General features: G+C 43.1%; 1 protein-coding gene across 1 annotated transcript in view; it reads left to right on the top strand.

The window, feature by feature from the left end:
* GNE (glucosamine (UDP-N-acetyl)-2-epimerase/N-acetylmannosamine kinase) overlaps nt 1-13,806 on the top strand; it is a 35,597-nt gene extending 21,791 nt beyond the window's left edge. The window contains exons 6-12 of the mRNA XM_021691809.2: nt 1,745-1,832; nt 2,598-2,808; nt 5,157-5,286; nt 5,636-5,857; nt 7,742-7,924; nt 10,526-10,642; nt 11,641-13,806. Coding sequence (XP_021547484.1) covers nt 1,745-1,832; nt 2,598-2,808; nt 5,157-5,286; nt 5,636-5,857; nt 7,742-7,924; nt 10,526-10,642; nt 11,641-11,876 — 1,187 coding nt within the window. The 3' untranslated portion in view covers nt 11,877-13,806. The remainder of the gene's footprint in view (nt 1-1,744; nt 1,833-2,597; nt 2,809-5,156; nt 5,287-5,635; nt 5,858-7,741; nt 7,925-10,525; nt 10,643-11,640) is intronic.
* Nucleotides 13,807-20,197: the final 6,391 nt, after the last annotated feature.

Here is a 20,197-nt window from a genome sequence, read left to right as displayed (position 1 = left end):
CGCTTAACGACTGAGCCACCCAGGCGCCCAAGGTGTCCTTCCTTTTAAAAGCACACCCCCCTCAGAAGTTGCAAATATTTCTTCACATATCCTATCAGAATATAGTCACAGGGTCACATCTAGCTGTAGGGGAAGCTGAAGAATATAGTCTTTAGCTGGATTATCAGATACCCAGCTAAAAATTTTGATACTAGTACAGAGAAGGGATATGGAGGATAATGGTGCACTCTGCCAGAGATGTCATTTAAAATGAAGGGACTACATGAGATTGCCCAGGGGTGACATGTAAATAGGGAAGAGAATGGAGCCCAGGACCAACCGCTGGAGCCCTTCAGCATTTAGAGTTCTGGTGAGGAGGAAGGGGCCGGCAAGGAAGACTGAAAAGAAACTGCCAGTGGGGTCAGAGGAAACCCAGGAGGGTGATAGCATTAAAGCCCAGGAAAGAAAGTGTTTTGAAGAGACAGTGTTGAACGCTGCTGAGAGTTCAAGGACGATTCGAACAGACAGTTGAACGCTGGATTTGCAACGGGTCTTCTGTTGTCAAAGGCAGTCTTGTATATTCTGTCAACACATTTAGATAAACACATGCCTACCCATCCTTTCCTTCTTACCTATTTACTTCGGAGGGTGTGGCATCTCTCTGTCCTGCCCACCTCTCAGCCTTCTACCCATGTTCTAGATCCCCACCCTTCCTACTTTCTCCGGGACCTCAGGGCATCCTTTCTCTGCCATGAATCTTCAGCCTCCTCATCATTGAAACATGCCTCAGCCTCTCACATCTTAGAAATAATGACCCCACACCTCTCTCTAGCTACCGCTCTTCTGCTCTTCTCTTCTTAGGCAGCTCTATTGAAAAATATGGCTATTTTCACTGTATTGACTCCATCGCATTGGTCAGAAAATACATGGAGACAAAATGACTGAACAGCTGAAGGGCTTATTGACTGACTGACGAACCTCGCTTGAGCAGCTGATGAACAGCCGGCTGAGTAGATGATGGAAAGAGTGGACACACTAGACAACTGGGGGGGTGGGGGGGGGGTGGTTCGCAGGTGCTAGATTCATGCATGTCATTTATTTCAGTAAATCAACAAGAACTTGATTTTTTTTTTTTAAGATTATTTATTTATTTATTTGACAGTGAGAGAGGGAACACAAGCAGGGGGAGTGGGAGAGGGAGAAGCAGGCTTCCCGCTGAGCAGGGAGCCCAATGTGGGGCTCCATCCCAGGACCCTGGGATCATGACCTGAGCCCAAGGCAGACACTTAACGACTGAGCCACCCAGGCACCCCAACAAGAACTTGATTTATTCTCTTTGGGAATAAAGGACCCTAGTGTTCTTAAGTATTTGATTCATGGAAATTTTTTTTTTTTAAAGATTTTATTTATTTATTTGAGAGAGAGAGAGAGAGAGCATGAGAGGGGGAGGGTCAGAGGGAGAAGCAGACTCCCTGCCGAGCAGGGAGCCCGATGCGGGACTCGATCCCGGGACTCCAGGATCATGACATGAGCTGAAGGCAGTCGCTTAACCAACTGAGCCACCCAGGCGCCCCGATTCATGGAAATCTTGCTGAGAGTGCTTTAAAAGGTATAAAGGAGAAAAGTTGATGCTGCTCTAATAGAAGACTCATTTGAAGTTCTCTGGGCTTCAGGGTTAATTTTGAGCACAACACAGCACATTGCTAATTTCTTTATTCTTTGGACATTACCACTTCCAAATCATTGTGTCACTGGGTTCACCTAGGGGAGAATGTCCTTCATGTCCGGGATGCTGATACCCAAGACAAAATACTGCAAGCATTGCACCTTCAGTTTGGTAAACAATACCCTTGGTGAGTATATATACCCTTTTTAGTGATTTCAAAGGGGAGCTGCCTCGGGTACCATTTTTAAGCTGTGACCATTCTTCAGTTCATTTTAACAGAGTTTTCATTCTGCATCCCTAGGGGTCCCCTAGCTGCTAGTGAGACAGGACTTGCTAATATAACCCCTGTTATTCTACCAAGGGTTCAAATGGAGGATAACTTCTTTTATTTGTCTCGGTTAATTAATATAGCACTTCTGCCAGGAAGTACGTCTTTAGCCTACTTTGACTTTTTGTAAATCTTAGAAAATAACTGATTTTATTTAAAAATAGTCTAGTTCAGCATTGTAATTTAGACTGCTCTCCTTTCTATTTCAAATTAATGAGATCTTCCTATATTTGAATGTTTGAAATGTTTGAGTTCTGAAAATAACTATTTTTCCCCATGAATATAAAGATTAAAAAAGCAATAAGTACATAAATTTGTTTTCCCAAACTATGTTATATTCTGAAATTGGCTTAACAAAGATAATTTGTCTTTGATGATAGAGGCATTTGCTAATGGTATCTCAGGCTGAAAATAGCTGTATTTCAATCAGCAGTAGAATTAGACCTTCCGTTAGTAATGTGCATGTACTTACTGTGTTGCTGGAGATATCAGATGTTGTTATTTTAAAATGAAGAAGCACAACTTTATTACCTGAAGTCTTGGTTTCTATTTTACCATGTCCTACATATCATGTAACATGTATGAGAGAAGCATTTAATTTAATTGAGTTTTTTGATATTGCAGTTCAAAGATCTATGGGGATGGAAATGCTGTTCCAAGGATTTTGAAGTTTCTTAAATCTATTGATCTTCAAGAGCCATTACAAAAGAAATTCTGCTTTCCTCCTGTGAAGGAGAATATCTCTCAAGATATTGACCATATTCTTGAAACTCTAAGTGCCTTGGCTGTTGATCTCGGCGGGACAAACCTCCGAGTTGCAATAGTCAGCATGAAGGTAAAATAATTCCTAAGTCTTAACTTCATATCTTATATAAATAATTGATTTTTTTTTTTTTTTTTAAGTATGGTTGGAAGGTAGGACTAGAAACATACATTAGAGCTTGTAGTCATTTGCCCACGGTATTGACTTTTGGATCCATTACAATGTTTGCCTCACTGTTTTACTAAGCATTAACATTTGAAAGAAGTAAAATTCTCTGGGAATCCAAGTTAGTAGACTTCAGTTGACAGTGGAAGACCCCTTATGCACCAGAGAGGGCTCTTGCCATCCAGGAGACCTGGAATTCTATACTTGGTAAAGCATGGAGCATGCTGATTACTGTCCCTACCCAGGGGAGGGTATCAGCAAATGGTGAAGGGAATTGCATCTTCTCTAGATAGAACATGATTTTAGTTGAGTATAGCATACCTTCAATCCCTTGACCAAAAGACCAGCACAGTGTTAACAGAAACTGAGAGAGCCTTCGTAAAAACATAAATTGTTCATGTTAAAATGATCTCTGATGACTTAAGAATAAACCTACCAGAAAAACCTTTGAAATATTGTAGTATATAAAATTTTAGGAGTCCATGAGAAATGGCAAGGATTTAAAAAATAAAGTTGTTTAGGTCAAATAAAGCAAAGCAAAACAAAACATAATTTTCTCAGAAGAAGCCAATGGTCTCCTTTGTAAATACTCTTTAAAAAGCATTAAGAGAAGATTTTCTTAACCTAAAGATGGTCTTTCTGGATCACTGGCCAGAACCCTTTGTAGTGGTCAAATTCTAGAAACATTCCTATTAAAATCAAGAAGAAAAGAAAGATGTTTTCTGCAACATTATTGCACATAATTCTGGAAGTTAGGAAGGGAAGAAAAGCAAGGAACAAACAGCACAATGGGGATTGTGCACAGAGTAAAACAAAAAATTATGACAATATGAATAAACAAGCTTGCAGAATTAATAAGACACCTGAGTAAAATGGTTAGATGTTAGGATAAATATACAAATACCAGTGACTTCCTACTTACATGAAATTTTAGGCAAAGATTTTTGAGCTTTCCTGTAAATGAGTGTTTGTTAGCCTGACTGCACATTAGCATTACCTGGAAGCTTTAAAAAATATATAGGTACCTGGCTCCCACCCCAAGACTAATTTGAATTTCTGGGCGGCATCAGTATTTATTCAAAGCCCAGGTGATTCTGCTGCACAGTGAACGTCTGAGAAGCACAAGTTTAGGTTTGCTTTCTTGTTTGTTTGTTTAGTTTAAGTAGGCTCCAAACCCAGCATGGAGCCCAATGTGGAGCTCCTCAGACTCACGACTGTGAGAGTAGGACCCGAGCCAAGATCAAGAGTTGGACCTTTAACCAACTGAGCCACGCAGGCGCCCCTAGGTTTATTTTTTAATGACAGTCATTAGTGACAACTCTAACCGTTGTAAATGGATAAAATCCGTTAGTAACAAAAGAATGGAAAAAGAACCTATTCAGAACGACAACCAGAAAAATTTTAAGAATCATCTAAACCAAAAAACTATGTAACCTGTATAAAGAAAACTATAAAACTTTAGCATATAAGGTAAAGGCTTGAAAAATGTCCTGGATGGGAGTGCTGAATATTGTTAAAACGTCAGCACTTTCCAAATTGAATTATAAGTTTAACATAATTCTAGTCCACATTTTAATGGGATTTTTTTTTAAAGTTTAACAACACTGTTCTGAAATTTACTCAAAATAATGCACAAGTGAGTAGAGCAAAGAAAATTTTTAAAAAATTTAGGAGAGACTCTCTTTGACTAGTGTTAAAACATATCACAAAGTGCAGTAATTTTATTTATTTTCGGGGGGCAGCAAAGCAAAGTTTATTGAGCGATAGCAATGTGATAGTACAAAGCTCCCGAAGAGGAAGGGGACCCGAGAGGGTTGCCCACAAAGCGCGGTAATTGAAACATCATGGAACTGTGCTGTTATTGGCTTCTGTTATGGGAGGTGATTAAAGGTTCACCTCCTTAGGATATTTATTTAGTTGCCTTAGTTTTTAAGCAAGGAAATTTTGTCAGCCTGAAAGAATAAACTATGACCTTCTCATGAAGATTGAGATTAGCTAGCATTCACTTGGCGCCGGAAGAGGGCCCGTGGTTTGCTGTGGAGCCGCCACTGCTTCAGGATGGCTCCCAGGAGACGGCTTGGGTGCACCTCAGGGCTGGCCTGTACCAGACTGGCTCCCTCCCAAGCACTCATCTAAATCTACAGGACTCTCTGTCCGATGGCGAAGTCTGATTTAGCATGAAAAAGGTCGGAAGATTCACAGGATGCTCCTTAGGTACCATCAATGAGATAGGGTTTGTTTTTTTTCTCTTTTAGGGTGAAATTGTTAAGAAGTATACTCAGTTCAATCCTAAAACCTATGAAGAGAGGATTAATTTAATCCTACAGATGTGTGTAGAAGCTGCAGCAGAAGCTGTAAAACTGAACTGCAGAATTTTGGGAGTAGGTGAGATTGTGAATTGCATATTCAAGAAATGTTCATTTTGATATACAGAGTTTACTGAGTTCTGATGCATGACTGACCGTCAGGTCACTGCCCTGTGTATGTGGCTCCAGGTCCTGTCTCTGGGCCCCAAGCATGGGGACTTTCTGGAACACCAGTAATCATTATGGGTACATTGGTGGGGAGCTACAGATTTAGCTCAGAATTGCCTGACATTTCCTTGCAGTCTTTGGTAATATTTGTCTTAGGAGATCTTGGGTGAATTAATTTGTGCTTGAAACCCAGGAATTTGGCACACTTTTCTAAAATGGCTTATGAGAATTATTTTCCTTTTGTGTGTGGTGGAGCTCAGGTATTTCTACGGGTGGCCGTGTAAATCCTCGGGAAGGAATTGTGCTGCACTCAACCAAACTGATTCAAGAATGGAACTCCGTGGACCTCAGGACCCCCCTCTCTGACACCCTGCATCTCCCCGTGTGGGTGGACAATGATGGCAATTGTGCTGCCCTGGCGGAAAGGAAATTTGGCCAAGGAAAGGGCCTGGAAAACTTTGTGACACTTACCACAGGCACAGGTGAGAGAAGTGAGGGCAGGTGGCTCCGGGAGCTAGACTGTGTGTCGGGGCATGCCCTCAGCATCATCCAGGCAGCTTGTAAGTCTGCTTTAGTCTTCACTTCCTGCTTGAGTAGAGCCAGAAGGTGAGCCCCGTGTGAGTGCATAGGGCCTTCCTAGGCTTTCCTGAGCATGTGCCCCGCCCTGGGAATGCATGTGGACCTCAGACTCCCAGGAACTTGTCAGAGCTATTCAAAGCGCTTACTCCCCAAAGCTACTCATTCCCAGCTTCTCCCAGTCTTTTTGGTTAGTATAATATTTGCCTCAACTATCAGATGTTGTCCTGGACAGCGGAGACTAATAAATATATTTTTCCTTTAAAAATGTCTTTGACAGACACCCCCTGGGTAGCCCCCTCAAGTTCTGAGGTAGGTGCCATAACAAGCTTTTTGAGGTGGGAGCTGCCAAGTAGGTCAAAACAAACCACCACAGTTTTTTGAAAATAGTTAGTCTTGCTCTCTCCAGTACTGCCATCTTTGCTGAGAATGTGGGCTGGTTCAAGGCCACCAAGCTGGGGAGGGGGTGGTGGGACCAGAAAATGCCAGAAAGTGCTCTCATTAAAATTCAGCTGTTCTTTTTTTTCTTGATTAAGCATTCCCCTGGTTGTTACAAACTTGTTAGTTTCCAGAGCTCCAAAAAAATTGGTTCTGACAGTTTTTGCCAGTTTATTCATTGCTTTAGTGAAGGGATGGACTTTTGGAGTTGCCTACTCTGCCATTTTTGCTGATGTTCTAGTTTGTTTTTGGAATGAGGAAACAGACTCCGCTAGTAGGTGGTTGAGCCACCGTTTGATCCCAGATAGGTCTAACCTCAAAACTAGTGTGCTCTTAAACTCTACATGATGCTACCTCCTCTGGAAGCTCAGGCCCTTCTTCTCTTAGCCTCAGACACAGTTTTAGCAAGCTTGGAGACCATTTCCTAGATTTCCTCTCAGAGTGGACAGTTTGCAAATTAGAGGGGTGGAGTTGAAGAGTAGGTGCCACAGGAAGTAATTGATGGCAGGATAAGTCTAAAAAGCAGAGCCTTCTCAGGCTTTCCTCCTTAATGACTCCTAAACGCCACAAAACAAGAGTCATTGATACTCATAATGACTGAGTCACAGAGTTTTAGACATGGTGGCATTAAGAAGAGGCAAAATCATATTTTGTATGCTCTGTTTAAGAAAGAGGGTGGTGTATGATATATTTTGGAAAGATGGTCTTCCCTTGAGTTTCCCCTACACCGGAGCCCAGGATGAGGACTTAGGTTATTTTATGTCAGAGGTGTTCCTGAGAAGCAAGAGTGAAGGAGTGAGAAGAGTAGAACAGAGTAGGTGGAAAGCCATTATCCAAGTTGCCTTGAGGGCAGTGGGGGCTGAAATCTACCAGAACCTGCCAAGAAGTCTGCAGACCATCCAGAATTGTCCACTGGAATCTGCTGGCTCTTGCCATGCTTGGTTGAGGATGTTCTGTGCTCTCGTGGATGACGAGACTCTTACTTTAATGTTGGAGATGGCCTCGGTGAGGAGACAGGCCATGTGAGCTTGAGGTGGTATACTGTCATCACACAGTGAGTCTGAGCCTGTGTGGATCTATTCCCCACAGCTGTGGTTGAAATCACAGTGAGCCAAGTAGATGCAAGACAGGGTTGCAACATTAGGGTTAAGGTTAGGGATCTGCTTGAAATATTTCCCTCCAAAATGCTTCCAGGTAAAGTGTCGGTACTTAGTAAGTTCCAGCTACTTAGGAGAGAAGGCATCATAAAGAACCTCACATTCCAAAGCTTTGCTAAACAGATGAGGAGTTGCTATATCACAGCTTCCTGTTTCAGTTGAAGAGCCACCTCAGTGATTGTTCTCTCACTGTAGGAATTGGCGGGGGGATCATCCATCAGCACGAGCTGATCCACGGAAGCTCCTTCTGTGCTGCAGAACTTGGCCATCTTGTTGTGTCTCTGGATGGGCCTGATTGTTCCTGTGGAAGTCATGGATGTATTGAAGCATACGCCTCTGGAATGGCCTTGCAGAGGGAAGCAAAAAAGCTACATGATGGTTGGTTTCTTTCACCTGAGGAATTAAATAGCTATATGGTAGACAAGTATTTCAAAGTAGGTATTCCAAAAAGAGCTGGACACTGAAGCCAGAACTTTTACCCTTCTTACTTCCTGGAGGAAAGGCGGGGCTTCCTTATACCAGAGCTCCAAAATCCCCTTAGTCCTGACCCATATTAACACTTCCCAGTGGTGGGGATGGACAAGGGTCTTGAGCTCCAGGATAGCGGGGAAGATTTGATTGTTTCCTCAGCCCCTAGCTGAAGAAGTAAATGGATTAACATACTACAGTTGTGAACTCTGAGTCTATTTGAATTAAAGCTATTTCTGGACATGTTATAAAAGTCAGGATGGTTTCTAGTCTAATGCAAGAGGGAGTCATTTACTATCATTATAATACAGGGTCAAGTGCCCTGAGACTGATGGCCAGGGGATGTAGATGCATATGACACCAGAGTTCCCTCCCTGCCCTCTTCATGGGGGGAAGGGAGTGTTAAGGTGCTGTCTGGGGGTTGAGAGAGGGTAAATAGAATTAGCAGGGCAAGTTGGGATGAGCCAGGGATGCTTTCAAGCCTGGGAAACAGTCCTGTGGGTGCATAAAGGGCAGGGTAGGGTTGAGCGTAGCAAGAGGTAGGCCAAGACCAGCACCTAATGGAGAAGCCATTGAGAACTTCTGGGGGAAAAACATGGTCAGGTCTGAATTTTAGACTCTTCACTAAACTGTAACTTTTTGTTTTCTGGGAGAAAAATAGTAGTCGAATGGAGTAGCTTTAAACGGTACAGTTTTAGAGTGACTTCGGTTTTCTCGTCGGAGCTGGCTGCGGCGGAAAGGGATGTGGGGGTGGGGGGTCCCGCCTGCGGGATGTGGGCTAGAGATGTGCAGGCGGCAGCTGGCTACGGGGGTCTCGCGCTCAGGAGAGAGTACTGGGCTAGAGGGTGGGGATTTGGGAATCATCAGTGCTGAGGTGCCAGTTAAACCTCTGAATGAGGTTTGGAGTGAGGCAAGAGTCAGGGGTGGAATCCTGCAAAACAGCATTTAATGGGCAGAAAGGAAAACCAAGAAAGGGTAAAGTCACAGAAGCCAGAGGGAGAGTGTCTCAAGGAATCACACTGGGAATGTCAAGTGCTGCTTATGAGTAAGAGAAAATCAGAAGAGCTCATTGGCTTTGGCCATGAGGACATGATTTGAAACCCTGAAAACTTTGTTTTTCAACTTCTTTTTTATCATTAGCCTCCCTTAGGGGTCTGTTTGGACATTTTTTTCCTAATCATTGCCTCCACACGTGATACTTCACAACCACAGATCTGTTTATCTGTTTGTGTTTATGTACTATTTGTATAAAAAGAGTAAGCTTTTTTTTTTTTTTTTCCTCAACAGTTTTTGTCTCCCTGGGGGCAAATGCGTGTCTTAAGAAAGAGCGCACTCAAATAGCGGGAGCAGAAGCCTGACTACTCTGAGTAAGAGGGAAGAAGTGCTTTGAGGACAGGGAGATTGTGAGCATCTGTCGGTGGAAAGACAGTGGGGATGGAAGCGAAGATTGAGAATGCAGAAGAGAAGGGGCAGTTGAGTCCCCACTGTAAGGCCCCTGAGGAGCGGGGAGGAGATGAACTGCAAGGCTGGGTAGAGGGCCTGAGAGAGGGAGAGGAGGAGTGAAGGTGTGCAAATACAGACGTGTTTTTAGGCAGGGACAGGAAAGTAAGGGAACCCCTGCCTCGTGGGGTCCTTTATCAGAGAGGTTAGCAGTCCGGAGGTCTTATGGTAGTGGGGGTGGGGTAGAAGGTTTGAGGTGGTGGAAGCTGAGAAGAGCCATGGGGGGGAATGGGAGAGACTGGTGGGCAGCTGTGAGGAGATCCCTGGGCCGGGGCTAGGTAGCAGCCTGCATGGTTCGGATTTGCTCTCATCAGAGCCCAAGTATGATAGCAGATGAGGAGGATATGGACCCGGGTTGATGACGGGCAGAGTGAGGGGCAGAAAAGACAAGCACTACAGATAATAGAACTGCTTACTATTTAGTGAACATTGACTTGGCCAGCATTTGATGACATTCTTTACGTCCATGATCTCATTTAGTTCCTCAAATAATCCTGCTAGGGTACGTGGTGGTACCCCCATTTTCTAGAGAAGAAAAGGGTATAGAAGGGATGTGCCCTGGATGTGGTTGTGCTGCTGGTCGTGGCTGAGCTGGTGACTGAACCCCGGTCTGTGTCAGTGCTTTAGGCGCTGCCGTAGGATGGGGGGGCCTGCAAGTGATGTGCACCTGGGATGGATAAAGGAAGGAGAGAAATAGACGAGTCTCTGTTGCATGTGAAGTGAGAGGTCGGAAGCTAGAGGTCTGGCTGGGAGGCTCTGATCGGAGGTGAGGATTTTCTGGTTAGGAAAGTTCTGGATGATATGTAAGCAAGGCAGCAAGAGGGCAGCAGTGGCCTCTGGAGCAATGTATGTGGACATTTGTGAATGAGAAAAAGCTCTGCCAATGTGAAAAGAACACGCTGTCTTTCTACTTGGGGGCTCGCTGCCCACAGGCAGACTTCTCAGCCCGGGCCCCCTGCAGGGCTGCCACGGCTCACTAATGCCCGCTGCTTCTCCCCTCTGCTCACACAGAGGACCTGCTCTTGGTGGAAGGGATGTCAGTGCTGAAAGACGAGGCCGTGAGCGCGGTCCATCTCATCCAAGCTGCAAAACTTGGCAACACGAAGGCCCAGAGCATCTTGAGAACAGGTGAGCATGTGGCTCCGGGCAGCTCTGCCGTGGGGGGCCTTCAGACTGCCCAGGGCTCCCGCACATAACCAGCTTCCCTCGGGATCAGCGCCCTGGAATGTGTGGTCAGAGGTGTTTTTCCTGCTTTCTGAGAGAGAGAAAGGGAGTGGCATTCAAGGTATTTGGCAGCATTGCCTCTATTAAACAGGTTTTTTGTTTTGTTTTACAACTATGGATAAACTACTTGTTCGCCTTACAGGAAATCTAGAGAAATATAGGAGAGTAAGAAAAAGTTTCCCTTCAGGTTTTACCACTCAGAGATGAACTATTAACATCTCCTTCCAGTCTTTCCTATTTTTTTTTTTTTACATAGTTGAGATCATATGGTACAGTATATAGTATACCTAGCTTTTTTTATTTCAAAGCATAACATCATTTTCTCATATCAAGAATAAATCACGAATAGCTTTACAAGTACTGCTTTCTGTTATGTAGTGTGAATGTACTAAGTATCCTGGGCTGCTGACTCTTTCCACCACCCTCTGGCATTTTTGTTGTTGTTTTGTTTTATTTTTTATTTATTTTTATTTATTTATTTTTTTAAAGATTTTATTTATTTATTTGACACAGAGAGACAGCGAGAGAGGGAACACAAGCAGGGGGAGTGGGAGAGGGAGAAGCAGGCCTCCCGCGGAGCAGGGAACCCGATGTGGGGGCTCGATCCCAGGACCCCGGGATCATGACCTGAGCGAAGGCAGACGCTTAACGACTGAGCCACCCAGGCGCCCCATGTTGTTTTGTTTTTTTAAAGACTTTACTTGAGAGAGAGCGAGAGAGTACAGGTAGGGGGCGGGGCAGAGGGAGAAGCAGACTCTCCGCTGAGCAGAGCCCAGCACTGGCTCAGTCCCATCGGACCCTGAGATCATGACCAGAGCCAAAGGCAGACGCTTCACCGACTGAGCCACTCAGGCGCCCCCTCTGACGTTTTTGATTTGATTTATTTTTTTGTTTTCTTGTAGCTGGAACGGCTTTGGGTCTTGGGGTTGTGAACATCCTCCACACCATAAATCCTTCCCTTGTGATCCTCTCTGGAGTCCTAGCCAGTCACTACATCCACATCGTCAAAGACGTCATCCGCCAGCAAGCCTTGTCCTCGGTTCAGGATGTGGACGTGGTGGTTTCGGATTTGGTGGATCCTGCCCTGCTCGGCGCCGCGAGCATGGTTCTGGACTACACAACCCGCAGGATCTGCTAGGCCTCTGGGGAGTGGACCTGGACCGAGACTCAGAGCTTCTTTGTGGAATCAGGTTGTCTTTTAGATGAGCGTTTCTTAAAAAGCAGTTTTGGTATTTAAATTTGGTATTTGGCAGGTGACTTCGGCAGTTAAATTTTTGCTTTTAGTCTCCTCTTCTGAAGTCACCTTTCCCAACCCTCACTTTTGTAGATGCTGCTCTTTCTGGGGTCATTTCAGCTCAAACCCTGTAAGTACCAGTCACAATCTTCTGTGCCAAAGGAGCTGTGATCGTAGACAAGGATGCCTCAGGGCTCTGCTTACTAGATGGACCACGTAGACCTGCAGGCCTTGTCTGAGGCAGGGCCTCGAGACTGGAGTGTAAATCACTCATCCTTCCTCCTCTCACCCTAAACTCAGATTGCTGAAAGGGATCCGGTCAGGAGACAGAAGGAAATCTCACTGTGAAAGGCTTAAGTAAACTTTTTTTAAAAACAGCTTTACTGGGGTATTTTTAAAAAGTGTACAATTTGATAAGCTTTGACATATGTATACATCTGTGAAACCATCACCGCAATCAAGACATTGGACACCTCTGTCACCCCCAAATGTTGTTTGCTTAACAATGTTATTTATTACTCTTGCAGAATCTTGAGCAACTTTAGGGATTTGAATGACAGTGGCCCTGCTGACCTTGTCCTTATCTTCTCAAGGACAGCTGAGAAGCCACTAGGACTTACAGCCTCTGAAAGGAGATTAACCATCCCCAAAGGATCCTTGCTGCTGACAGACACCTCTCCCTTCAGTAACTTTTCATGCTGATGTTGAGTAGGACTCTGGAGTACCTGTTAAGGCAGTGTTTGCGGAGCCCGGATCTGTGACTTTGGATTCGGGCTCAGTAAGATTCTGTGCTTTCATTGGTGTCAAGATACAAAGGCCAAGATTCTTGCTATCAATTTTAACCTAGAAGAAATGCTAATACCCACCATTTATTAAGTACCTACTGTATGCCAGGCTCTGAACTAGGTGCTTCATATAAATTATTCTAAATTCACACAACCTGGGAGGTAAGTGTCCTCATTTCCATTTTATACGACCCCAAACTAAGTCTTGGTGTGCTGAAGTGATGGACCCAAAGCCATGTGGCTAGTGAGTCTCAGAAACAGGGTTTGATCCCAGGTCCCTCTGTGCTTTTCTGCTACGCCATACAACCGCTCAGATAAAAAAACTTGCAAAATGTGAATATATCCTAATTTACTTCATGCTACCAACAACTTTAATAAGACTGACTCACTTTGTCTTTGATGCTGTCCCTCAATGATAAATTTAATCAAATATTCCTCTATTCTGTGGACATTCTGCCAATACAGTATTTGGTCTAGTGACAGGTTTTTATGGGTACTTTTAGGTGATCTAAACAAGCATATGCATGTTTTTCAGATTTTTATTTTAGGAAAACCTGAAGGTTTGCATTGTTTCGGTGTTAGCATACAAAATAAAGTGAAAGAATCAATATTGCATTTGAACCACTTCCTTCCTGGTGGGTTCATGTGAAAAGATAGGTTGGCTGATTCCTAGAATTCCACCAGCCCTGAAATAACCTCCAGGTCCTGGTTATTGTTGAAAAATTCCACAGTGATTCCTAGGAAGGAAGCTGGTCTGCTTGGCCATCAACGTCCGGGGGGAGGCGGCATCGGTTCCTTGGCGACATCTGTCACTGCTCTGGACGCCAGAGAGTTGCATTGCTACCAAGTTTCATACCAAATATTTGGAAGGATGGTACTAAATCTAAAACCAAATCTTAGTTTTTATTAAATTCATGGAAAGGCTAATATATTCCAACAATAATTATTACATATAGTTAAATAATCACATATTTATTTTAATGTAAATATTTTTATGTTACTGTTCTGAGCCAAATTCTAAAGAAAAAATAAATATTTCTTTGTGGAAATCCTAACATTTTTGCATTTTCTTAATTAGTTAAAATCCCTTTCAGGAAGAGATTTCTGTTGTTGCACTGCTTACTTTTCGAAGGTAATGTAACTTCTTAAGGCATCTAATGTGAATTTCTTAACAACAACAAAAATTTTTTTGCTAATAGGAAGCATGCTATATAACATTTATATATATTGAAAAATGATCACCACAGTAAAAGAACCATCACCTTACATGTAGAACTTTTCTTTCTTGTAATGAGAATGTGTAAGACCTACTCTTGTAGTGGCTTTCAAATATACAGCTAAGGCATCTGTATATAGTATGGACATACCTCATTTTATTGTGCTTCACAGATAATGTGTTTTTACAAATTGAAGGTTTATGGTAACCCTGTGTCACACAAGTCTCTTGGCACCATTTTTCCAATAGCATTTGCTCACTTTGCGTCTCTGTCATACTGTGGTAATTCTTGTAGTATTTCAAACTTCATTATTATGTTTGTTGCAGTGATCTGTGATCAGTGATCTTTGATGTTACTGTTGTGTTTTGGGGCACCACAAACTGCACCCATATAAGATGGTGAGCTTAATCAGGAAATGTCTGTGTTCTGACCAGTGCATTGACCATCCATGCCTCCATCTCTCTCCCGCTTTTCATACCTCCCTATTCCCTGAGACACAATATTGAAATTAGGCCAATTAATAACCCTAACAATGGCCTCTATGTATTCAAGTGAAAGGAAGAGTTACATGTCTCTCACTTTAAATCAAAAGCTAGAGATGAGTGAGACCTGTCAAAAGCCGAGACAGGCCAAAGCTAGGCTTCTCATCCCAAATAGCCAAGCTGTGAATGCAAAGGAAAAGTTCCTGAAGGAAATTAAAAGTGCTACTCAAGTGAACACACAAAAGATAAGCACAACAGCCTTACTGCTGATATGGAGAAAGTTTCAGTGGTCTGGACAGAAGATCAAACCAGCCACAACATTCCCTTAAGCCAAAGCCTCATCCAGAGCAAGGCCCTAACTCTCTTCAATTCTATGAGGGCTGAAAGTTGGAAGCTAGCAGGGGTTGCTTCATGACGTTTAAGGAATGAAGCCATCTCCATAACGAAACTGCAAGGTGAAGCAGCAGGTCCTGATGTAGAAGCTGCAGCAAGTTCTCCAGAAGATCCAGCTAAGATCATTCATGAAGGTGGCTCCACTAAACAACGGATTTTCAATGAAGATGAAACAGCCTTCTATTGGAAGAAGATGCCTTCTAGGACCTTCAGAGCTAGAGAGGAGAAGTCAATGTCTGGCTTCAAACTTCAAAGGACAGGCTGACTCTCTTGCTCGGGGCTAATACAGCTGGTGACTAAGTTGAAACAGTGTTCATATACTATTCTGAAAATCCTAGGCCCTTAAGAATTCTGCTAAATCTACTCTGCCTGGGCTCTGTAAATGGAACAAAGCCTGGATGACAGCACATCTGTTTACAACATGGTTTGCTGAATATTTAAGCCCACTGTTGAGACCTCCTGCTCAGAAAAAAAGATTCCTTTTGAAATATTACCGCTCACTGACAAGGCACCTGGTCACCCAAGAGCTCTGATGGAGATGTACAATGACATGAATGCTGTTTTCAAGCCTGCTAACAAAACATCCACCCTGCAGCCCATGGATTGAGTGCTCATTTCAACTTTCAAGTCTTATTAAGAAATATATTTCGTCAGGCTACAACTGCCGTGGATGGTGATTCCTTTGACGGATCTGGGCAAAGTTAATTGAAAACCTTCTGGAAATCACCATTCCCGATGCCATTAAGAACATTCTTGGGGCACCCAGGTGGTTCACAGTTGGTTGAGCATCCAACTCTTCAGCTCAGGTTTTAACCTCAGGGTCGTGAGTTCAAGCTCCACGTTGCACTCCATGCTGGGCATGGAGCCTACTTAAAAAAAAAAAATGATTCATGGAAGAGGTCAAAATAGCAACAGGAACAGCAGTTTGGAAGAAGCTGATTTAACCTTCACAGATGACTTTGAGGGGTTCAAGACTTAAGGAGTAAGTGCAGATGTGGTAGAAATAGCAAAAGAATTAGAATTAGAACTGGAGCCTGGAGATATATCTGAATTGTTATAATCTCAGGATAAAACTTTTAAGGGATGAGGAGTTGCTCCTTATTGATGAGCAAAGAAAGTGGTTTCTTGAGATGGAATCTACTCCTGGTGAAGATGCCGTGGAAACTGCTGAAATGACAACAAAGAATTTAGAAATTACATAAACTTAGTTGATAAAGCAGCGGCAGGGTTTGAGAGAATTGACTCCAATTTCAAAAGAAATTCTGTGGGTAAAATGCTATCAAACAGCATCAGATGTTACAGAGAAGTTGTTCGTGATGAAAGGAGGAGTCAACTGATGTAGCGAACTTCATTGTCTTATTTTAAGAACTTGCCCCAGCCGCCCCAGCCTTTAGCACCCACCACCCTGATCAGTCAGGAGCCATCAGTTTCGACAGCAAGACCCTCCACCGGCAAAAAGATTACAACTCGCTGAAAGCTCAGATGATGGCTAGTATTTTTTAATTAAGGTATGTACATTTTTTAGATATAATGCTGTTGCACACTTAACAGACTACCATATAAGCCTTTATATGCACAGGGAAACCAGAAAACTCATTTGAATCACGTTATTGCGATGTTCTCTCTGTTACAGTGCTGTGGAGCTGAGCGTGCACCATCTAGAAGGTAGGCCTCGCCATGCTGTACGTCACTTCCCTGTGACTTCTTTTATAACTGGACATTTGTACCTTCTGACTCCCTTTACCCATTTCACCCACCCCCTCCCCACCCTTCACCTTGGACAACCACCAGTCTCTTACTGGTTTTATCTATGAGCGTGGTTGTTGGTTTCTCGTTTTTACATTTCACATACAAGTGAGATCACACAGTATTTGTCTTTCTCTGACTTTGCCCTCAAGGTCTATCCATGTCACAAATGGCAATATTCCGTTCTTTTTTTATGGCTGAATAATACTTCATTGTGTGTGTGTGTGTATATACATATGAAAAAATATATACAGAAAATGTATAAAAATATGTGTATATAGGTACACATATTTGTATATACACATGTCTATATACACATATATATTCTTGTAGTTTTATTTTTAAATCTTTGAGGAACCTCCACACCGTTTTCCACAGTGGCTGCACCAGTTTGCTTTCCCACCAGCACAGCACAAGGGTTCCCTTTTCTCCACATTCTCACCAACACTTGTCTTTCTGATAATAGCCGTTGTAACAGGTATAAATAAGGTGATATCTCATTTGTGGTTTTGATTTGCATTTCCCTGATTGGGGATATTGAGCATCTATTCATCTATCTGTTGGCCATCTGTGTATCTTTAGAAAAATGTCTATTCAGATCCCCTGCCTAATTTTTATTTGGGTTTTTAGTTTCTGCTATTGAGTTATAGGAGTTATTATTTTTTTTAAAGATTTTATTTATTTGAGAGCAAGAGCACAAGCAGGGGGAGAAGCAGACTCCATGCTGAACCCTGGGATCATGACCTGAGCCGAATGCAGATGCTTAACTGACTGAGTCACCCAGGCGCCCTGAGTTATAGGAGTTTTTATTTTAAAAAGATTTTTATTTATTTGACAGGGAGAGCACAAGCAGGGGGAGCCACAGGCAGAGGGAGAGGCAAGCAGAGGGAGAGTGAGAAGCAGGCTCCCTGGCTGAGCAGGGAGCCCGACATGGGGCTCTTGATCCCAGGACCGTGGGATCATGACCTGAGCTGAAGGCAGACACTTAACCGACTGAGCCACCCAGGCGCCCCATAGGAGTTTTAAAATATATTTTGAATATTAACCCCTTAGTAGATAACGATTTGCAAATACTTTCTCCCATTCATCTTTTCACTTTTTGCTGGTTTCCTTTGCTGTGCAGAAGCTTTTTAGTTTGATAGTCCCGCTTATTCATCTTTGCTTTTGGGGTATGACTCAAAAAATCACCAAGATAGATGGCAAGGAGCTTACTGCCTATTGGTTTCAGGTCTTACATTCAAGTCTTTAATCCATTTTGAGTTAATTTTTGTGGGTGTAAGATAGTGATCTAATTTTCCCAACAGCATTTACTGAAGAGACTGTCTTTTCTCAATTATTTATTCTTGCCTCCTTTGTCATAAATTAACTGACCATACATCCATGGGTTTATTTCTAGGCTCTCTATTCTGTTCTGTTGATCCAGAGCATACTGTTTTGATTAGTAAAGATTTGTAATATAGTTGGAAATTAGGGAGCATGATGCCTCCAGCTTTGTTCTTCTTTCTCAAGGTTATGTTGGCTATTTGGGGTCTTTTAGGGTTCCATACACATTTTAGGATTGTTTTATTTTTTTATTTTATTTTTTTTTAAAGATTTTATTTATTTGAGAGAGAGAATGAGAAACAGCACAAGAGGGAAGAGGGTCAGAGGGAGAAGCAGACCCCCTGCTGAGCAGGGAGCCTGATGCGGGACTCGATCCTGGGACTCCAGGATCATGACCTGAGCCGAAGGCAGTCGCTTAACCAACTGAGCCACCCAGGCGCCCCAGGATTGTTCAATTTTTTGTAAGATTTATTTGGTCAGGGGGAGAGGGGCAGAGAGAGAGAGGAGTCTTAAGCAGACTCCACAGTGAGCATGGAGCCTGAGGCGGTGATCAATCTCATAACCCTGAGATGAAACCAAGAGTTGGTTGCTATTCCCAGGCACCCCTTAGGATTGTTTTAAAATATGCCATTGGAATCTTGAGAGATTGCACTGATTCTCTACGTTGCTTTGGGTAGTGTGAATATTTTAATATTCTTCCAATCTGTAAACATGGAGTAGCTTTCCATTTATTTGTCTTTGTTTTCCTTCGTTAATCTCAGAGTTTTCAGTGTACAGGTCTTTCACGTCTTTAAATTTATTCCTGGGTATTTTGTTCTTTCTGATGCCATTGTAAGTGGGATTGTTTTCTTAATCTCTCTAGTTTCTTTAGTTTGTTGTGCGTGTATAGAAATGCAAAAGATTGCTGTATACTGATTTTGTGTCCTGTAACTTTACTGAATTAGTTCCAACATTTTTTGGTCTTTAGGGTTTTCTATATATAATGCCATGTTATCTGCAAATACTGACAGCTTTACTTGCAGACTTACGGCCTTTTCTTTTTCTTGCCTAATTGCTCTGGCTAGAACTTCTAATACTGTGTTAAATAACTTAAAATTTGACATTAAAAGCAAAGTGGCCCCAAGAAAGAAGTTTAAACGTTGAACACTGAGTTCGTGGACCAACTCCCTTCTTTTTATGGAGCCCCCTGTGGGTAATGGAGGCATCAGAAACAGTTCGAAGTTACTGCTGTGGAACAGAACTCAAAACTTAAGAGGTTCAAACAGTAATCATTTCTCTCATGGTTTCTATGGATTAGGAATGTAGGAAAGGTTCTCCTTGGCAGTTCTGACTCAGGGTATCTGATGCATTTGCAGTTACAGTGGCTAGAGCCAGAGTAGCAGGAGGTTAGAACACTAGGGACTGGCCAGGCATTTCTCTCTGCTTGTCGTTTCAGGGTCTGTGTGGGCTGGTTTGGGCTTCATCACAGAATGTGGCTTCAGGGTGTTTTTTTAACGTGGTGACACACGGACTACCAGCCTACATAGCTTGCATGTTCCAACAAACCAGCTGTAAGCTGTGTTGCCTTTTATGATGTAGCTTCGGAAGTCTCATAGCAGTACTTTTGTCATATTAACCAGTCACTTCTTGATCTAGGGAATGTCAGACTTTACTGATCTTTTACAACTGCCACATCTACCCTCAAGAAGCCCATCTGGCATGGGAGGCCAAGACTAGTCCAGATAACACCACCAAGAGAATACCAAAAGGTAAGCTGCCCCAGGTAGAAGCCATGGGACGTCACGGAGGGGAGTAAGGGAAGGCACTGGTGGAGGTGACCTTTGAGCTGATTCTTAAACTGGACTGACATTTTTGAAGTAATAAATGGTTGGTGAACAGTGAGTGATTACTTGATTGCAACCATAAGTGGCTCAAGGGAAGGAGTGAGCAGAGGCCGGAAACGTGAGCCAGATCAAAGAATGCCCAACTAAGCTTTGGCGGGGCGGGGTGGGGGGCGGGCAGGCAGGGAGCACATGGGCAGAAAAGTAATGAAGTTTACTCTCCCCTCCAGACCTAATTACCATAGGAGAGATGGCAGATTTTCCTTCTTGCCAATACCTACCCTTCTCCTGAGCGGTATTACAGGAGTTTGCATGAGTCTCCAACTTGGAAATATCAGGTAACTATAAGCAGATTTGACTTGGCTTTATTAGCTGCTCGAACCATTGCCTGAATGGAGCACAGTGTCTTAGTGGTACCTATTGTGTAGATCAGTATGGTCCAGAACTTTCTGTGATGAT

Source organism: Neomonachus schauinslandi, chromosome 13, assembly GCF_002201575.2.
Source record: "Neomonachus schauinslandi chromosome 13, ASM220157v2, whole genome shotgun sequence".
NCBI classification, from domain to species: Eukaryota; Metazoa; Chordata; class Mammalia; order Carnivora; family Phocidae; genus Neomonachus; species Neomonachus schauinslandi.
The sequence above is the reverse complement of the archived record's forward strand: the minus strand, read 5'-3'. Positions and strand labels throughout refer to the sequence as shown.